At 44.6% G+C, this 19,238-nt stretch overlaps 1 protein-coding gene across 4 annotated transcripts in view; it reads left to right on the forward strand.

The window, feature by feature from the left end:
• scaper (S-phase cyclin A-associated protein in the ER) overlaps window positions 1–19,238 on the forward strand; it is an 89,652-nt gene that overhangs the window by 33,158 nt on the left and 37,256 nt on the right. For all 4 annotated transcript variants that reach the window (XM_010896540.4, XM_020040367.3, XM_010896541.4 and 1 more), the window contains 10 exons: window positions 89–200; window positions 1,724–1,864; window positions 3,006–3,161; window positions 3,432–3,574; window positions 3,710–3,791; window positions 3,891–4,043; window positions 5,583–5,690; window positions 9,033–9,169; window positions 12,502–12,567; window positions 12,666–12,792. In XM_010896540.4, coding sequence (XP_010894842.2) covers window positions 89–200; window positions 1,724–1,864; window positions 3,006–3,161; window positions 3,432–3,574; window positions 3,710–3,791; window positions 3,891–4,043; window positions 5,583–5,690; window positions 9,033–9,169; window positions 12,502–12,567; window positions 12,666–12,792 — 1,225 coding nt within the window. The remainder of the gene's footprint in view (window positions 1–88; window positions 201–1,723; window positions 1,865–3,005; window positions 3,162–3,431; window positions 3,575–3,709; window positions 3,792–3,890; window positions 4,044–5,582; window positions 5,691–9,032; window positions 9,170–12,501; window positions 12,568–12,665; window positions 12,793–19,238) is intronic.

The following is a 19,238-nucleotide window of genomic DNA, read 5'->3' on the forward strand; positions in this document are numbered from 1 at the left end:
GAAGAAATGTCTTGCACATTTCTGTTCACCTAATTGGACAATTTCAGCAGAAGTCAGCATGTCAGTTGTTTTTTTGGGGGGTCGGCAGGACCATTGCAGAGTCCAAGAAGAAACACGAAGAGAAGCAGCTGAAGGCCCAGCAGCTCCGAGACAAACTACGGGATGAGAAGACCCACAAACTGCAGAAGCTCCTAGAGAGGGTGAGTTGCCATGCTAAGCAGAGCCAACTGGGAAAAGCCTGGCTGTCAGGAGAGCTTCTGTCGACACACTGCTAGATAGAATCACTAAATATGTCAGTTTCTCACAGCCCAGCTGGCCACAGACGTGACTGGGAGAAACGTAGCACAAGCTCAACAGTCTTTCATGACATTTGTTTTTGTTCATTTGATGAGTGAGCCTTTGAATAATCTTCAGTATTAACCACACAAATACATGGAGTGGTGTATAGTCACGTCAATCCCAGTGGACGTCATACCAGCGAGGGTAGAAGCCAAATGCTTTGAATGCAAGGAACCATAACAGTGTATCTTGGTTAGAGAAATGTACAGTGGATTCCATAAGTAGTCACCCTCTCTTGACTTTTAAATTTTTTATTGCATTACAAAGTGTGATTGAATTTTGATTGGTCAACGCAAAATGTTCTATAATGTATAAATGAAATTCTACCCCCTTTTTGTGTTTTACTAACTATTGAACCCCTTTGTGTAGTCAAGCTTACATTATTTCAGCTGTAGAATGTATTAACAAACCACTTTAAGTTAGAATCACTGTGTGACATAATAGGTGTTTACATTATTATAAAATTGCGTATCTCTTCCTCTGAGCCCATACATGGAACATCTGTAGGTTCTTCAGTCAGGAATTTCATTTAAAGCAAATATTAAACTACAAAGGCCAGGAGCTTTTTTTAAACCATAAAGAAGGACAGTGATTGACAGCGGTTCACTCCAATAATTACCTAAACAACTGAGCGAAAAGAAGAATAAAAATATACTGTACAGAATAAATATATTCCAGGCACTAACATCATACTGCAACAAAAGAAATGTCCAAGGAAAACACTATTTTGTCTACGTACAAAGTTTTGTCTGGCACAAATCCAACACAACTTGGCTGAGTGAGTTTTCAAGTATGGTGATGGCTGCATCATGGTGTGAGTATGTTTAACATGACTGGATTGTTTTTCAGACTAAAAGAATCAAACTGCCGTTGCACAGCCAAACCCTAGAGACAAACCTGCTTTTATCTGCTTCACACCAGACACTGGTATTCAACTTTCAGAAGGACAACCACCACCATGAGCCCAAATCTGCACTGGAGTTGATCAACAAGAATATATTTTAGTAGCTTAGTAGAAGTGTTTTTTTGTCTATGTGAAGACCTAAATCATAAAGCCATGATCAACATGACAGAGCCCGAAGAATTTTGTAAAGATTTATGGGTCCAGGCATGCAAAGCTTTTGGAAATGTCTCCCAGAAGACTCACAGGTGGAATTGCTGTTTTCTCTGTTTCTGACATGGCTCAGAGGTTAGGGTTAGCACTAATCAAGGTGTATTAGTTAGTTATTGTTCATTGATATGTTTAAATTTAGTCCAAATCAATCACACTTTGCAACACAATGTGGAAAATCTACGGGGGTGAATGCTTATTCATATCCGCTTTACATGAGTAAAATAAGCCAAAACAAGCAGTCTGTCTCTCCCTATCTTTTTCCCATCAAAGGAGAAGGAGGTGAGGAAGTGGAAGGAGGAGTTGCTGGACCAGCGGAGAAGGATGATGGAGGAGAAGTTAGTCCATGCAGAGTTCAAGCGGGAGCTGCAGCTCCAGGCTATAGTAAAAAAGGCTCAGGAAGAGGAGGCCAAGGTACAGGACTGACCGACTATATCTCCAGGAGTTGGCTCAGTGAAAATATGTTTCTGTGAAGCAAGCTCAGGAAGTTGTGTATAGCCAGCATTAAACTTATAGGCTAAATATAGGTATATGTCCCATGTGCTTAAAATATTCCTACCACTGCTTCTACCCAGTGCAAGTGTTTCTAAAACATGATAACCTTATTTTTACATTTCTTTCTGCATGAGAATAACATAACATTGCAAAAACCTTTTTTTGTCAATGTATTCTGTATTTATGAATATATTGAAATGGTTTTGGTGGTTATAGTATGTGCTTACTTCAACCCGAACCCCCAGTCTTCCTTGATGCTGAAGAAAATGATTTTTGATGACCTTTTTCACTTGTGTTTTCATGCGCTGTCAACGTGTAAATGTGTTTCCATCACGTTTTCAGCAGTGCCTATAGCTTAGTCACAAAAATGTTTTATTAGGAAATGTGCCCACTTTGGTCTTGACAAATGTGGTTTAGCCAGCAGCCTGCGTCAATACACCTCGTCAATAGTGTGACTAGGCCGGCCTACATAGGAGTATCATGCATATGAATGAGATATTTGTTAAATCATTTTTTAAATGGTAGCCATTCATCGATAATCCCACTAAGACCCTTCTAAATATTAGAACAGAGCATTAAAGCTCACCACCATGCACTTTTTACAACTTGTGATGTTCATTATATTGTGTTTACTCTGTAGCCTAACAAACCTCATGCTTTCCTCAGTTGTAGTGGGAAAGCCCCACAACATATCACTGTTCAGTTTACTTCCTTCTTGATGGTTATTATATCAATATTTACACTAAGACTTCCCTACCGCCCTTTGTTTGCATAATTAATTTCAGAACCAGAGGATGGATCCCTCCTTTTCCAGCAAATTTTTTTTAATCAATATTTGGAGTATACATTTACAAATTAAATATTTTCATTTGTACTCATGAGTAATGTTTATTTTGGAGAAAAAAAGCTACTACACAGGATCACAAAAAAAAGCAAGAGCAAACTGCAGTAGAAGCAGACTTTAAACTGTTTTAATCACTTGAGCATTTCATGTTGTTTTTTTTTTCTCCCTCAGTGATTTTGGTTGTTTGACCAGTGCAAATGTGTATGTCTTGGGCAGGTAAATGAGATAGCATTCATCAACACTCTGGAGGCCCAGAATAAGAGGCACGACGTGCTGGCAAAGCTGAATGAATATGAGCAGCGTCTCAACGAGCTGCAGGAGGAGAGAGGTCGGAGACAGGAGGAGAAGCAGGCCAGAGACGAGGCTGTGCAGGTAACAGTAGATATCCACAACAGCCCTCTTAAACCTCTCTGACTTCCCCAGTCTACAGTCCCACTGACTGGCTGTCTGTCTTCCCCAGTCTACAGTCCCACTGACTGGCTGTCTGTCTTCCCCAGTCTACAGTCCCACTGACTGGCTGTCTGTCTTCCCCAGTCTACAGTCCCACTGACTGGCTGTCTGTCTTCCCCAGTCTACAGTCCCACTGACTGGCTGTCTGTCTTCCCCAGTCTACAGTCCCACTCACCCTGTTTGTCTCTCTAGGAGCGTAAGCGTGCTCTGGAAGCAGAGCGTCAGGCACGGGTAGAGGAGCTGCTGATGAGGAGGAAGGAGCAGGAGGCACGCATCGAGCAGCAGAAGCAAGAGAAGGAGAGGGCCAGGGAGGATGCGGCACGGGAAAGGGCCAGGTCTGTACCGGCCCCTGGATCACAGATCAGACGTTATCTGACAGGGCCTACAGTGTGCTGTGTCAAATGGGTTTACTATGCGGAGTAACCTCTGTTCCTCTGCTCACTGTTTCTGTCTGCCCGGTCTCTGCACAGAGACCGCGAGGAGCGTCTGGCAGCCCTTAGTGCTGCTCAACAGGAGGCCATGGAGGAGCTCCAGAAGAAGATCCAGATGAAGGTCAGTGAGGAGGGGGTAAAATGTCACTCCTGCTCTCAGTCGTAGACCAGACTGCAGTTCATCTCCTTGTCATGACCTCCTGGTCTTGGTCCTTCCCAGCATGATGAAAGCAGTCGCCGGCACATGGAGCAGATTGAGCAGAGGAAGGAGAAGGCTGCAGAGCTCAGCAGTGGCCGGCATGCCAACACCGACTACGCCCCCAAACTGACACCTTACGAGCGCAAGAAACAGTGCTCCTTGTGCAACGTTGTGGTATGTACACTGTCGTAGTCCGTGGTGGGTTTTGATTATATTCAGACGAAATGAATTAGTGCTGTTTTCAGTGTAGATGATGGTGATTTCATATGGTACCTCATTGTCCTTGGCAAATACTTCATCTGACAGTCTGACTAGACACCAGACTTGTGGTAACATTAGTAAACCACTCGGCTTGAATGTAAATTAGAATTTGCTTTGTCAACTTAAATTAACCTTTAACTTCATTAACTTAATTCCTTTCACTAATTTGTGAGATTGATGGGCTTACATGCTTAACCTAAACTGAAAGGGAAATCAGCAGCTGCAGCGTTGTGGCAGTGGAGTATCTATGGACGTCCCCTCCAGGGTTCGCGTAAAAATGCTGACGAGAAGGTGATTCAGAGGATTTTGGGGAATTAAAATGAGGATTTAACTGCGTTGATTAAACGTGAACTCTGGAGTGGAGATTCATGGCTGGGCATTATTATGCTTTTCCAGTGACAGGCAACAAATCTGTTGCCAGGCTCATTTATCTCTGGCACACCAGACCTGCTCTCTCTGCAACAGGGTTAAGACACCTTGGAGTTCCAACTTGCATCAGATAAAGAGGAGTGTGAGAGAGGGGGGAATCTTGTTAAAATGTCAGATGACCTTGGCCAGCATCTGACACCAGGGATCATCTATAGGTCAGCTGGCAGCACTCTATTTAATGACATTAAACAGAGGCCATCCATAATGGGCTTTGTTCTAGCCCTGGGTGGAATAAAACAGCCACATCAACCTCACGCTGTTCGGGTTAATCATCTTCACTTTTCCAATGCTTCTGTCTGTGCCTAGTCCAGTCTTTCCCTCGGTTTTATGTAGTTTACCGTACGGGCTATTCAGTTTGTTGTTTCCAGAAATGTCATTACATATGGTCTCCCTGTGTGAGGAGCATTAATGACAGGAGGAACTTCAGACGGTGGGACAGTAAATCATTGACACAGACAGTATATTTTCATGATATTGTTGTTATAAACATTATTTATGTAGTGTTTATTTACTGTACTACATGTATTCACTGTGTTACATCTATTCATTTATTTTTCAGTGTAGCAGGGTTCTTATCTCGTCTTCTGTGTGACATCACATGCTGATTGAAGAAACTTATGCTGCTATACATTTGCAACCTTTTGTTAACAATGTCAAAAACTTCCTCTAAAACCTCTGTCAGATTATAGCACTCACAGTTGTCCACGTAAAAAATCTGTTCTACTTAGCATAATAAGGAAATGCATCATTACTGCTGTTCATTTTGGTTCGTCCCTGACCTAAATGGCTGTTTTGTCTCATTCTGGAGCTTTAAGCGATTGTGACAGCTCATCTGGTAATTTAAGATGTATCTATGCCTGACACCTACAAGGGCCTTAGTCCACACAGTTTAGTCTGTGATGAGAGGATGACATTAAACTCTGTTTGTAGTTACATAAATGTATAGTTTTAGTGGCTTCCCGCGGGGTGTGACCCTGTTGACCCCTGCTGCTTTGACCTCTGACCCTGTGTTTGTGTTTGCAGATTACCACGGAGGTGCACCTGTACAGCCACACCAAGGGCAAGAGGCACCAGCAGGCCGTGAGAGACAGCAGCAGCATCCAGGGACGGGAGCTGTCTGATGAGGAAGTGGTCTGTACCCCCACGCGCATATACCAAGTCTCACACATGGATCCAAAAAAGAATAGCACTCATATTATCTGCGATAACTCCATCTTATTGTTGTTCATGACAGGCTTATTATTATTATTATTATTGTTTATGAATCCAGTCATATGTCAGGCTCTCATGCTGGATTCTGTGAGATTACAAATGGGCCTTAATTTAAACAGTTAGGGTTTAGTGACTCAGTTGAGGGGTGACCTAACCCCCGTTCTGTCACTGAGTGCTTTTCATGGGAAGGCTTCTCATTAAAGGAGCGGGGCTTCTCTGGCCTGCTCTGCAATATGAGATTGCCTTTTCAGCATGCTGCTCTTTGTGAAGCTGACAACTGTTGGTGCTATATTCAGCACCTTTGGCCCCAGCAGCTCCTTCATTCAAACCTGTTCTCCCTGGCTGATAATGAGTCTCCCCACCTTCCGCTCTAACTCATTTGCTTTCCAACTCCAGCCCATTTCTCCATTTGACAGTATGATAAACAAGGCAGTGATAATAAAGGAATGGAACTCTTCGATACAGTACTGTAGCCACAGCTTTTCAGACTTTAAACCATGCAGCCGGTTTGCCATTATAGTGTTTGGGTGTGTAACACCTTAGTCAACAGGTCCAAATGATTGGAATGGAAAGGCTTTTTTCTGTCTAAAATTGCCGTTCCTTGTTGTAATGGAATTTAGACAAGTGATCTTGACATTCTCTTAGGGTTTACTACGCTTTGATTCTGTTATGGGTTATTCAGATATGCTTTCGTTCCACATAATCAGGCAGGCTGTAGAGAATTGGCCTGGGGTCTTTTTGTTTTGAATGACTACGCTGGTCTTTAAGACCTTCTCATTTTGGTGTGCAGTATTTCATTATGCAACTGCCAAGTATTTTCCAGCCTCTGGTTTCATAACTCTTGCAGGAATGAAAGATTTTTAATTAAAATGGAGATTGTTGGATGAACTGAACACAGGTTACTACATAATTTTTCACTGATGTCAGGAGGCCGATGCCCACAGGCTTTATATTTAGTCATTTTATGCTGTTTTGATGGACTTGCAAATTAAATCGAAAATACAACAATTATCAACAGGGCTGGATGGATGTGCTGAGAGAATGGCTAGGATTGCAGTTACTCTCTTTACTCCCACTTATTGCTTGTCATCTGGCCTGTCTTAATATAATACACCCAATGTCCAGGACCGTTTGCCTTTGACACATTGGATTTATTCATTGATCACCCCTGACACAGCAGCACAGAAACAGCAGTGACCTCCATGGGATTACTCACTTCTTCCCCAGCCCTTCTCCTGGACCCTCTTCTGGGCCTCTGAAAGCTGGGCTGTGGGACTGTGCTGGGCCACCAGAGGGATCACTCTGCTGTGATGAGCTCTCCGTATAGGAGCTGACATGTTGGAGCCAGCAGTTAATGAGGGTCTTGTTAATGATGAATCCCCTCTGGTGGCCGGAGACCACTGTTGAAATACGCAGAGGGCCAGCTGAGGTAAACCTGTCTCTGCCAGGCTGTTGAAACAAAGTGTGCAGAGATGTAAAGAGACTGTTGGAGTTGTGGTTCAGATTTATACTTGTGTAAATTAACAAAGTGCCAAAGAATTAGCAAATTTTGTACAGAACAAACACAGAAATTCTTGTCTTTCAGTGTTGTTTGTAAAGCGTTGCCACTGCTACTTGAATGCCTCAGAAAGCTCTGAGCTGTATCAAAAAGCAGCCCTGTGAACAGTTGCTTGGATGGTGTGTAACTGGATAATTTTGCCGTCACATTGTACTCGACATGACATCCAGCTGTCTGTTTGACACCAATTGAAAAGCCAACCACAGCAGCCATTGTCTTGGACAAAAGAGGCGGTGGGGGGAACATATCATTTAGACTGTCTGTCTGAAGAGGCCTGTTTTGGGGTGCTATTCGTGTGATTTGTAGGAGGCTCTCTAGTTACTCCCTGTAGGACAGAACCAGTGTGTGCTACTGGGTGTTGTGTGTCCTCCGTCCTCAGGCTTGACTCTGTAGCTCTCTGGGCCATTGCTGTCCTGTTACTGCCAGACACCGGTCTGTCACACTGACAACGTACACAAACTCCCTAATAGTTGTAGGTTCACATAGAAGGATTAGGCTGGCACATGGTATTCATTAATGTACAGTATACAATCCCATCGAATGGTCTGTGATAGAATTGTGGTGATGGGGTTGTGGGATGGGTCGTGTCTTCAAGGCGTTACTAAAACAATTCCGTTAAGTAAATGGCAGAAGCAGTGGATAGGCTCTCAGAGAGATTATAGAACAGCCGCCGTTCAGAGCCAATGCAGAGACACGGTCATGACTAACAGGTCCAACTACACAATGTGACACGGAACGCATTGCCACACAATCAGGGTTATTTGACTTTCATTTATACATTTAAAACAATTTAGAAATTGTAGTTTACTCATAATTCAGTTTTTAAACTCTGTTATCATGGATGTTTGAGCACATGGTTAACTGTTGATTTTCTCTGGTCCAATGATGACACCTGTCTTTCAGTGGGTATATCTGAAACCCCTATTCAAGTTTCAGGTGCACTGCCAGCACTTGCCAAAAAAAGGAACGATATGTCACACACAGTTTAAGCTGCTGGACAGATACTGTTATCTAGCAGACCATCCCATTCTCTAGGGTGCTGGATGACAGCTTAATTGGCTAATTGGATTATTGCCCATACATCATGTTCTTGAAATTAGGTTACATACCTTGGTCTCCTGTTGGAAATGGTATCATCTAATCTGACAGGTCCTGTGTCGTACCCACTAGAAACAAACCCTCCACCCCCTCTGGCATTACCATAGGCATGTGGTGTCAGACAACCATCAGTGTTACAATTGGTAATGACTGAATACAGTTGCTCCGCCCAGAGGTAGATATGCCACATAATGGCCACACAGCTGTCGTTTAATTGGATACTGTTATACTTAAAGCACATTGATGGTTCTTAGATACAATAGCCTTTTTTTCGGTTATAATTGGCCACAGGTCTGTTTTGAGCTGGTGTTCTCTGTTTAACTGCTTAAAGCTCTTTGAAGATCATTGCTTTTGGTTGATAGGCCGTCCGGTCTGATATCCCTGTGATACGGATGAGCTCATCAGGGGGAGTGTTGGCTATATTGCAAGAAATGTTGGGTGAAGGTTGACTCATTCGGTGTGTGTTTAAGGAAGGAATATGGTTCCCTAGGTAACCAGGCCCTGTTCCAAAAAAAGCTACATTCATTCACTCACCTTTGCCCCTTCTCCGTCTCAATTTCATAAGGAGATAATGACGTTAGTTGTAATGTTGTCATGTGTTGCAGGAGCACCTTTCTTTAAAGAAGTACATCGTGGACATCATAACGGACAGCTCTGTTTCCTCTGAGAGTGTGAAGGACGGAGAGGAGAGGCAGAAGGCACGCAAGAAGGCGAAGAAGCTCCGCGGACGAATGAACTCCAGGTGATGCATCCGTCTGTCCTGAAGCCCCCCCCCATCCCCGTAACACCGTCCTAGAGGCACAGAGGACAATGCTGCCTACGTCGCTGCGCTTTATTAGTGACGAGGTGGAGAGCAGATCTTATGTGCATCACAGCTGTCCACAGAATAACACTGATGAGCTTCATTTATGGGCCACTTCCTCTGATTAGGGAGAAAAACTGGGAATCGATCTGAAGGCCCTGTTTTTCACCTGTTAAGAGCTTTTCCACTTATTGCTGCCACAGTGCTGCCAAACCGAAGCCTCCTCCATTGTACAATAGTATGTTAAAGTATGTGTAAACCATGCCGATTTGTCTTTCTCCAAGTTATTGATTTTCTTAATTAAGTATCAAAGAAAGTCAATAGTAATCAACAAATAGGCAACGCGTCTCTGTGTCAGATCCAAGGGCTCGGCTCAATCAGTTGGGTAGCTTGTCTCAACGGTGAGCTATTTGTCGTGGGGTGGGGGGGGCCTGGGTGCATCGTTGACGAGCAAACAGTCGGTACTTAAGTTACTTATTAGCAGGGCACTCGTCTTGTGATGGAGCCATGTACACTACTCTGCAGGTACACCTTCTGCAGGTCAAGCTAACATTTAGCTGAAGAAAGCCAGTCAATATGTTCATGTTACTTTAATTTCATAGGCAGTAAATACCACTGTAAATAATATTGTTTCCCTTTTTCTGAATGTTATTGCTGTTACTTCTCGTATGGAGGGGCTTGGTGCTGACAGAGTTCTAACTTAACCTGCCTGTTAAATGTCACTCTCAGGCTTTTCTCCGTCCCTGCCCTCTCTAGCCCCAGTCCCTTCTCTCTCTAGCCCCAGTCCCTTCTCTCTCTAGCCCCAGTCCCTGCTCTCTCTAGCCCGTCCCTTCTCTCTCTAGCCCCAGTCCCTTCTCTCTCTAGCCCCAGTCCCTTCTCTCTCTAGCCCCAGTCCCTTCTCTCTCTAGCCCCAGTCCCTGCCCTCTCTAGCCCCAGTCCCTTCTCTCTCTAGCCCCAGTCCCTTCTCTCTCTAGCCCCAGTCCCTGCTCTCTCTAGCCCCAGTCCCTGCTCTCTCTAGCCCCAGTCCCTGCTCTCTCTAGCCCCAGTCCCTGCTCTCTCTAGCCCCAGTCCCTTCTCTCTCTAGCCCCAGTCCCTGCCCTCTCTAGCCCCAGTCCCTTCTCTCTCTAGCCCCAGTCCCTGCTCTCTCTAGCCCCAGTCCCTGCTCTCTCTAGCCCCAGTCCCTGCTCTCTCTAGCCCCAGTCCCTGCTCTCTCTAGCCCCAGTCCCTGCTCTCTCTAGCCCCAGTCCCTGCTCTCTCTAGCCCCAGTCCCTGCTCTCTCTAGCCCCAGTCCCTTCTTTCTCTAAACCTAGCCCCAGTCCCTGCTCTCTCTAGCCCCTGTTCCTGCTCCCAGTCCTAGACCCGCCCCGCTGAGACAAGCATTTAAAAACCTTCATGGGTTCGTAAATAACGCAGGCACTAGCTAGCACAAAAGGAAGCAGGTCCTCTGCTGGGTGGAAATGAGCCATTTTATTGTAGCGTGGCAGAGTGTCTGTAAATGGAAAAGAGGTTGTCATTGGACTCTGAGACTGGCTTGTACCTGGACCGTGAACTAGTGGACCCAGTTTTTCCCACTTATTAAATATAATGTAGTTCTGCTCTTGAATAGGTATGTTTGTAGCATGTCAGTTTGTTTCATAATGCTCCTGAAACATGGCTTTGGTACATGTGGCTGTAGGACAGGCCTTTGGCTGAGGCTGGCTGTGTGTGTTTGGCTGGAAACAGACTCCGTAGTGTGTGAGTGTAGCTCAGAGGAGGTGGTCACACAAAGGCAGCCCTGTGTGGAACCTGGATAGGTGACCACAACCTTACATATTTCTGCCAGTAGAGGAGCTGGAGGGGTCAATGTACACACACACTGTTCCTGAGAGATGAGGCTTTACGGAAACCACCAGAGGGTTCATTCTAATCAGACCAACTTGTAGTTAAAACAACCTGTCTGTTTGTTTGCACTGTGTGGAAGTCCACTCCTCAACAGTTTTGCTCCATTGCCTTAACACACGGTATTGTGCCACAGCATCAAACAATATCTTCAACAAAATGTATTTAACACAATTTGGTTGTTTTTTAGGCTTCAACAGTCCACGTTCTTGCTTCATTCCCTCTTTTTGCAGTGAGTCGGGGCAGTTCCAGATTAATAAAGGAGCGGCATGATAAACTGATTATTAGTTCTCCTTTGTAGCCTTTTCCCTTAATGCTTTTTGCTAATATTTATAGCTGCAGCTCATTTAGCTGGACAGTATGATAAATGTCTCCGCAATTGCTCCCTGTTTAACCTGTGAGGGTGTAAACCTGTCACAGGAATATATTGTAATATCAAGAATAAAAAATGAGCCAGGTTTAGTTCACGTTCTCGTGGAAGTGAGGTGGCTGCATTTTAAATTTTATCGTCTTGGAGTGCGTGGTAAATATTGTGATGGCATGATGGGCCTTAGTCATCCCAATAGCTGGTTAGCGAACCCAGACATTATCTTCACACCACGCTCTGAATATATGGTGGTAATGCCTCTGCTTAGGCAATCCATGGTCTGCTCTCACGGTAAAACAATCTTTCTGTTTTCCTATTTGGAAACCGCTGTGCTAATAGCGTTTTATATTATTATATTTCTCTCTGCATTGTGAAAAGGAATACACCCCTGGTTAATCCAGTCATTTTTATGTGGGAATGCGTTTACAGTATGGAGACCTACAGTGAATGACAGTTTGCTCTGGAGCCGTGTGTTTCTGATTGAATTAGCTTCCCCCAGGCCCTCCCAATGGATCCCTCTACCATACTGTAGTATTCAGTTTACAACACAGTGGTACTGTGTCAGGATGGTTTGGCCTGCCATGTGCAGTACAGCGGTAGTATCTTCAACTCTGTTTATTTACGTGTTCCAGTGCCACAGAGAAAACAATCGTCGCGTACGTGGGAATCTGTGGAGGGCGCCCATTCAAAACACGGATGGATTTGCTCAGTTGGGGCCTACCATTAGTATTTATTTGACTATATTATGCCATCGTAATGCGATGCGGTGGCTGGAATGTCATTATGGATGAAACTAGAAGGTGGCAGTGAGGCACTATGCCCCTGTATTAACACATTATTTATTTACTGGAGCGGAAACACCTAACCGGCCAAATAAACACACGTCTTAAAGGGCCAGGCTGGAGTGGCTCTGTGTATATTCATTATATTCTTCTTTTGAATATTGGAGAATATCCCCTTCCCTTTTGCTGTCATCCGGAACACTTTCTCTGTTGTCCACAAACTGCTTCTTCTCTTCCACCTGTAGGGCAAAGGAGTATGAGATGTCAATGGAGGCAAAGACACAAGTCCCTGACTCCACATATAAGGCCAAGTAAGTTCCCAAGTACACTTATATCCACATTCTACCTAGCCAGAGTCTTAATACAGTGATGGATGACAGGACTGACCCTCTTCCCTCTCCCTGCTTAGGCTCCAGCGTCTCGTGAAGGATTTGGTGAAGCAGCTCCAGGGCCAGGACAGTGGTCAGTGGGCCAACAACCGCGTGTCTGGCTTGGACAGAACCCTCGGAGAGATCTCCCGTATCCTGGAGAAACAGGTACTTCACCTTTCCATGGCTTGTGGTGCTGCTGGTCTGCTTGAGTGTTGCCGTGACAGTGCTTGGAGACAGTGTGGGTAGTGTCTCCTGCGTGAGGCACTTGCCTGGACTGAAGAGGTCTGTTTTGCTGCCGCTCCGTCAGTCTGTCTCTGAGTAGCATATCGCTTACTCCTCAGCTTACTTGCCCCAGGTTATTTCTAATGCAGGTCAGATTAGCCACATGTTACTTATAAAGAAGCTACCCATCACTAAACACACAGTGAGTAGCTGAGGTTTCCCTTAGAAGTACTGTATATTCTGGGTTTTTACAATAACACAAGTGTTTTTTTTTTCTTCTAAGAAAAGTAGTCCAAGGGATCTTAAGTTACAATCAAATAATGTATTCCTTTGACATTTGCAATTTTATTTGAAAAGGTATCAGAATGACTGACAAGGATTGCTGAATATATCTGTGGAGATCCACTCTAAAAGAGGTTTTGTCGCATGACATCTTTTGAAGTTTACAGTTATATTGCCGGTGAAGGTCCAGTACACGCAGTGTGTTCATCAATAGGGGGAGGATGAATAGAGCACCTGTCACTCTGTTATGTGGAGGCTAATGTACAGTAATGAGAGTCATTCCTCTGCCAAGTTGCTTTTCAAGGCATAATAGAGCTGGCTTTGCGTGTTGGTAGGCGGGAGGATCGAGAGATGATGGTGTCTGGCCATTGATGGGGGGAGGGGTGGACAGGCTATTAGTGAATTTCCCCAGAGGGAGAGGTGGCTAGGGTGGATGGCATGGCAGAGCGCAGTCAAATGGGAGTCCACTGTAGTGCTCAAGCTGTCACTAACACGGGAAACTCCTCCCCTTAATGGCCTCCCCCTCTGGGAGCTCAAGAGTCACTGGGTTTGGAGCCCTCCTCCATTCCACCGATCGCCAGGCCAACTCTTTAATGTGTGGTTAAAGCGCTTCACATATTTATAGAACAGTTGAAGTCCTGTTGTGAAAACCGTTTTACTGGGTGTTGGATTGGAGCTATTCGTCTGCTGAGCGGATTCTTCCCTGGTAGTCCAGAGTAGGCCCACGAGGTCTGTACTGAGGGGTGTGTGGGTTGGGTCACAACGGGCCGGCCTGTGAACCAGCCTGGGGAGCACTTCCTCCTCTAATCCCTGGACAAAGTCAAATAAATATAGTCTCTGTCAGCATGGGGGTCTGCCCCCTGAGTCACTTTAAGTCAGGATCGTTTAGATTATTTGACCTAACAAGCATCTCTCATGTCATTGACTCACCTAGAGATTTGTTTTTCTCTGCGATATCTGATTCAGTCTCCACTTTCTCTGCTAATTCCTTGGGCAACACCCGACACTCCCCCTCCTCGGCTGGCTCAGTCTGCCCCTCTCCCCTGCCGCTGGCCGGGCTAGGCTTCAGTCTCCGACCCCAGCACGCCACTCCCTCTGTGACCGCTAATGGTTTATTTTGTGTCAAACACCATCTTTTTGTTGGATTAGAGAGCTTTTTCCCCCCTATTTTTCCTCTCTTACCTTGGTAATGGGCACACGTACACTCCGGCCCAAATGTTTGTCACAGCTTTCAAATAAAGGCTGGCCTGAGATGGACAACAGTTATGACACTGGAGGGACTGTCAGAAACACTGGGCTGTAGGAGCTGGAGAGTGGAAACTGTATTTACATGTTCATTTGCCAGCTGTCACGGCCTGGTTGGTCTCCCTACCGTAGCCAACCAGTGACTGGTTCTACCTGCGGATATGGAGGGTGGGGGTGGGGGGGGGCGTAGGGCAGCAGGGTAACAACAACATTGGGCCTCAAAGAGCCTGCCTTTAGTTGATGGATTCAGACTAGATTAGCCGTCTGAATGTTGTAAAAGAGCTAGGTCTTACACCCAAGACTGGTATACTCTTCCTGTGGATCTGGATTCCTCAACCAATTGGTGAGGGTTTCCTGTGTTCCACCTGGCTTAGATTGAGTGCATGTTAGTGTGTCGTGGACCCGCTCTCCCGAATGCTTGTTTTAAGGAGCGTGTCAGAATGGACTACGGACATGATGCGCGAGCGTGTCAGGAAGTGTATTGTTACTCCTCGATTGTCTGTTCCATGGCCACATTTGCTGAACAATCAGCGTTTAAATGTGTAACGTTCACTCCTCCTCCATCTGTGCGATTCAACGTTTCAATCGTTCTAATGAAGCAATTACATCCTTTTTTTTAACAGAAGAAAATGTTTTGTGGAGGTTAGTATTATTTGATTTTCTGGCTGCAAGTTTCTGGATGTTGTCAGGGGCTGGAGCGCTGTCTGGAACCCTGTCTTACACACTGATCCAGAGCTTTCCAGAAATCTGATGGGTATGCAGGACATGGAAGAACTGGGACATGGGTCCAGAACCTTGCGTCATGGGGCAGTCCATTATCATGCCGAAACACCTGGGCACGGCAAAGGATGAATGGCACGACGGAAGGCCCTCAGGACCTTGTCGCCATACCTCAGTTCAACTTGCCATAGACAGAATATAATTGTATTTGTTGCCGGTAGTTTATGCCTGACCATACTCTTGTTAGCAACGCTGACATCAACAAACCACTCGCCAACTCAACGCCATTCGCTGCACTTCAACACCTGTAAGGTAGATGGGATCTTGGCAAATGGGCATAGCATTCACTAACAGAGATGTAATTAAATGGTGTGCATATGGAACATTTCTTTTATTTCAGCTTGTGAAAAATGGAGCCGACACTTTACATATCTTTGTTCAGAGCACTTTTTGCACCAATTTCTCATCCCATTGGGGAGGGTTTTCTTTGTTCCACCTGGCTTGGATTGGGAGTGTGTTAGTGTGTCAGTGTGTCGTAGATCCACTTTCCCCAAATGTTTGTTTTAACGGCATGTCAGACGGGACTAGGAGAACCAAACTGAAGTACAAATGGTCTGGAAGTGTATTCTTTGATAATCTATTGGCCGTCTGGCCCAAGCCATCAGATCGCACACAGAAATACATGGTTATTATATTAAAGACACCCCAAAGTAAAAAAATGTATTTGCACATGACATCTGTGAAGCTATGTTTTTTTTTTCTCCCCTATTAGTTTTTTTGGTCCAAATTAGAGCAAAGTTAATAGTTTTTTGTTTTGGTTTAACCACATGGTTTCACATGGCCCAAATTCTAACAGACCAAAATGTGTGAACAAAAACCATGTGGTCGGAAATGTCTTTTGCTCATTGGGTAGATAGGTAGTATTTGGTGCCAAATTAGAAACACAACCCCATGGACGGTAGCAAATGTCAAGTCTATGGGCTCACCCCTGAATGTATTGATATCAAAATCTCAGCCATTTTTGACTGTAGGCCGCCTGTACCAGTAATTGTATCAAGGTTGTCATACCACACAGACAGGTCTTTTTCATCCCCAGAGCTGTCACTTTGCGTGTGCCCTTTCATGTACTGTTTTAAAAATATATATATATACTTCAGTTTATAACTAAAAGGTTGAACACCTCAGAGTTTTTGTGGAATTTCTCCATCATTTCAGAGATGAAGACGCTCACTTCACTGCTGCTCCATGTCGGGTCTCTGCCAGCCATTATAATAACTAGCCAGTGATATGTGAGGCTTCATACCAACTGCCTGTAATGCATAGTGAATTCACCCTTTTGAGTCACTTCCTATATATTAGTCAGGCTACATTCTCACAAACGTTTCCCAACAATATTGAATGTTCATATATATATTTAAAATAAAATAATACAATTGTTGTGCACAATGGCTGCATGTTGCAGACTCCTCTAGTGAAAGGAGTTGGTAACACGTTATCCAAAGTGATTACCCCCACAGTGGGTTGCGTTCTTCTTAAAATGAACTCCCAGTCATAGTAGTGGGAAGTAGAGGTGCCTCCCTTCTGGGTCTCAGCCACCCCCTGCCAATGATATGAAATTCACTTTTACCGTGTGCAGTTCGTCTGTCCGTCGGGGCGTTTTACTTCACTACTCCATCTGTCCATTCCAGATCTGCTGCATCTGTCACCAGGCATTGTTTCCCATTGGTCTGTCACTAATCAACTCTCTTTAGCATCCTAAACCACATGCCATTTCATCCTGTAAACAAACAGACTCTTTGTCTCTAAATGTTTACTCCAGCCGTCTTGTTGTGGCTACTCATCAGCATGTATACTCCTCGTTTACTCTGCTTTTCCTCATGTGCTGTTTCATTCTGTGTGTGAATGGACCTGAAGAGTGATGGAGTTCTGTGTCACAACCATAATAAGCTGTCCGCTAGTTGTTCCTCTCTGTCTGTTGGGGGGCGACCCCTCCTCTTCGTCTCCTCCTCCCTGTCTTTATGTGTCTAATTAGAGTGGCTTGTAGGATGTGATTACAAAGAGTCGTCCAACTGACCCCCTCTCATCCGAGCAGCACCTCTGTCACACCAGAGGAATTAGCAGCTGCCTGGCCTTCTGATTAGCTGGGTTAGTAATTGTCACCAAGGGTAATAATTGGACAAGACACCCCCGGCTGTATAATTCAAGTCGGCTGTCTGTCCTTCCCACTGGTTCCTCGCCTATCCTAAAGTCTTCAGTCACGATGGGGGTTAGTCTCATCCTATTACACTGTTACCAGAGGGTCTGGTAACAGTGTATTTGATACACTGCCGATTTTGCAGGTTTTCCCACTTACAAAGCATGTAGAAGTCTGTCATTTTTATCATAGGTACTCTTCAACTGTGAGTGACGGAATCTAAAACAAAAATCCTGAAAATCACATTGAAGGATTTTTAAGTAATTAATTTGCATTTTATTGCATGACATAAGTATTTGATACATTAGAAAAGGAGAACTTAATATTTGGTACAGAAACCTTTGTTTGCAATTACAGAGATCATACGTTTCCTGTAGTTCTTGACCAGGTTTGCACACCCTGCAGCAGGGATTTTGACCCACTCCTCCAAACAGACTTTCTCCAGATCCTTCAGGTTTCGGGGCTGTCGCTGGGCAATATGGACTTTCACCTCCCGCCAAAGATTTTCTATTGGGTTCAGATCTGGAGACTGGCTTGGCCACTCCAGGACATTGAAATGCTTCTTACGGAGCCACTCCTTAGTTGCCCTGGCTGTGTGTTTCGGGTCGTTGTCATGCTGGAAGACCCAGCCACGACCCATCTTCAATGCTCTTACTGAGGGAAGGAGGTTGTTGGCCAAGATCTTGCGATACATGGCCCCATCTATCCTCCCCTCAATACGGTGCAGTCGTCCTGTCCCCTTTGCAGAAAAGCATCCCCAAAGAATGATGTTTCCACCTCCATGCTTCACGGTTGGGATGGTGTTCTTGGGGTTGTACTCATCCTTCTTCTTCCTCCAAACACAGCGAGTGGAGTTTAGACCAAAAAGCTCAATTTTTGTCTCATCAGACCACATGTACGCCGTCATGGACATGCGCTGGCTTGAGCAGGGGGACCTTGCGTTGCGCTGCAGCATTTTAATCCATGACGGCGTAGTGTGTTACTAATGGTTTTCTTTGAGACTGTAGTCCCAGCTCTCTTCAGGTCATTGACCTGGTCATGCCGTGTAGTTCTGGGCTGATCCCTCACCTTCCTCATGATCATTGATGCCCCACGAGGTGAGATCTTACATGGAGCCCCAGACCGAGGGAGATTGACCATCATCTTGAACTTCTTCCATTTTCTAATAACAGTTGTTGCCTTCTCACCAAGCTGCTTGCCTATTGTCCTGTAGCCCATCCCAGCCTTGTGCAGGTCTACAATTTTATCCCTGATGTCCTTACACAGCTCTCTGGTCTTGGCCATTGTGGAGAGGTTGGAGTCTGTTTGATTGAGTGTGTGGACAGGTGTCTTTTATACAGGTAACGAGTTCAAACAGGTGCAGTTAATACACGTAATGAGTGGAGAACAGGAGGGATTCTTAAAGAAAAACTAACAGGTCTGTGAGAGCCGGGAATTCTTATTGGTTGGTAGGTGATCAAATACTTATGTCATGCAATAAAATGCAAATTCATTATTTAAAAATCATACAATGTGATTTTCTGGATTTTTTTTTTGTCTCTCACAGTTGAAATGTACCTATGATAAAAATGACAGACCTCTACATGCTTTGTAAGTAGGAAAACCTGCAAAATCGGCAGTGTATCAAATACTTGTTCTCCCCACTGTAATTTGATAGGTGTTTGATATAATAATGCAATGTGGTTCTATAATACTTAACCTTTTATTTAAACTTGGAAATCAAGCTGTGGTCCAGGTCTCTCTTATATTTTATCTTTGTATTACTGCAATATAAAAATGTTATGCTTTGTTGAACTGCATAGTGGAATTCTTTCACAAATAGGCTTCGGTTTACTGTCTGCTACAGATCATCAGCTTTGATGCTGAATGTAATTGAACTGATTTTAACTTAATCAGTGAAATAAAAGGGGTGAGAGCCTCTTTCTCCATCAACGGGCTGTCACTGTTA

The sequence above is a fragment of the Esox lucius genome, chromosome 19 (genome assembly GCF_011004845.1).
Source record: "Esox lucius isolate fEsoLuc1 chromosome 19, fEsoLuc1.pri, whole genome shotgun sequence".
NCBI lineage: Eukaryota > Metazoa > Chordata > Actinopteri > Esociformes > Esocidae > Esox > Esox lucius.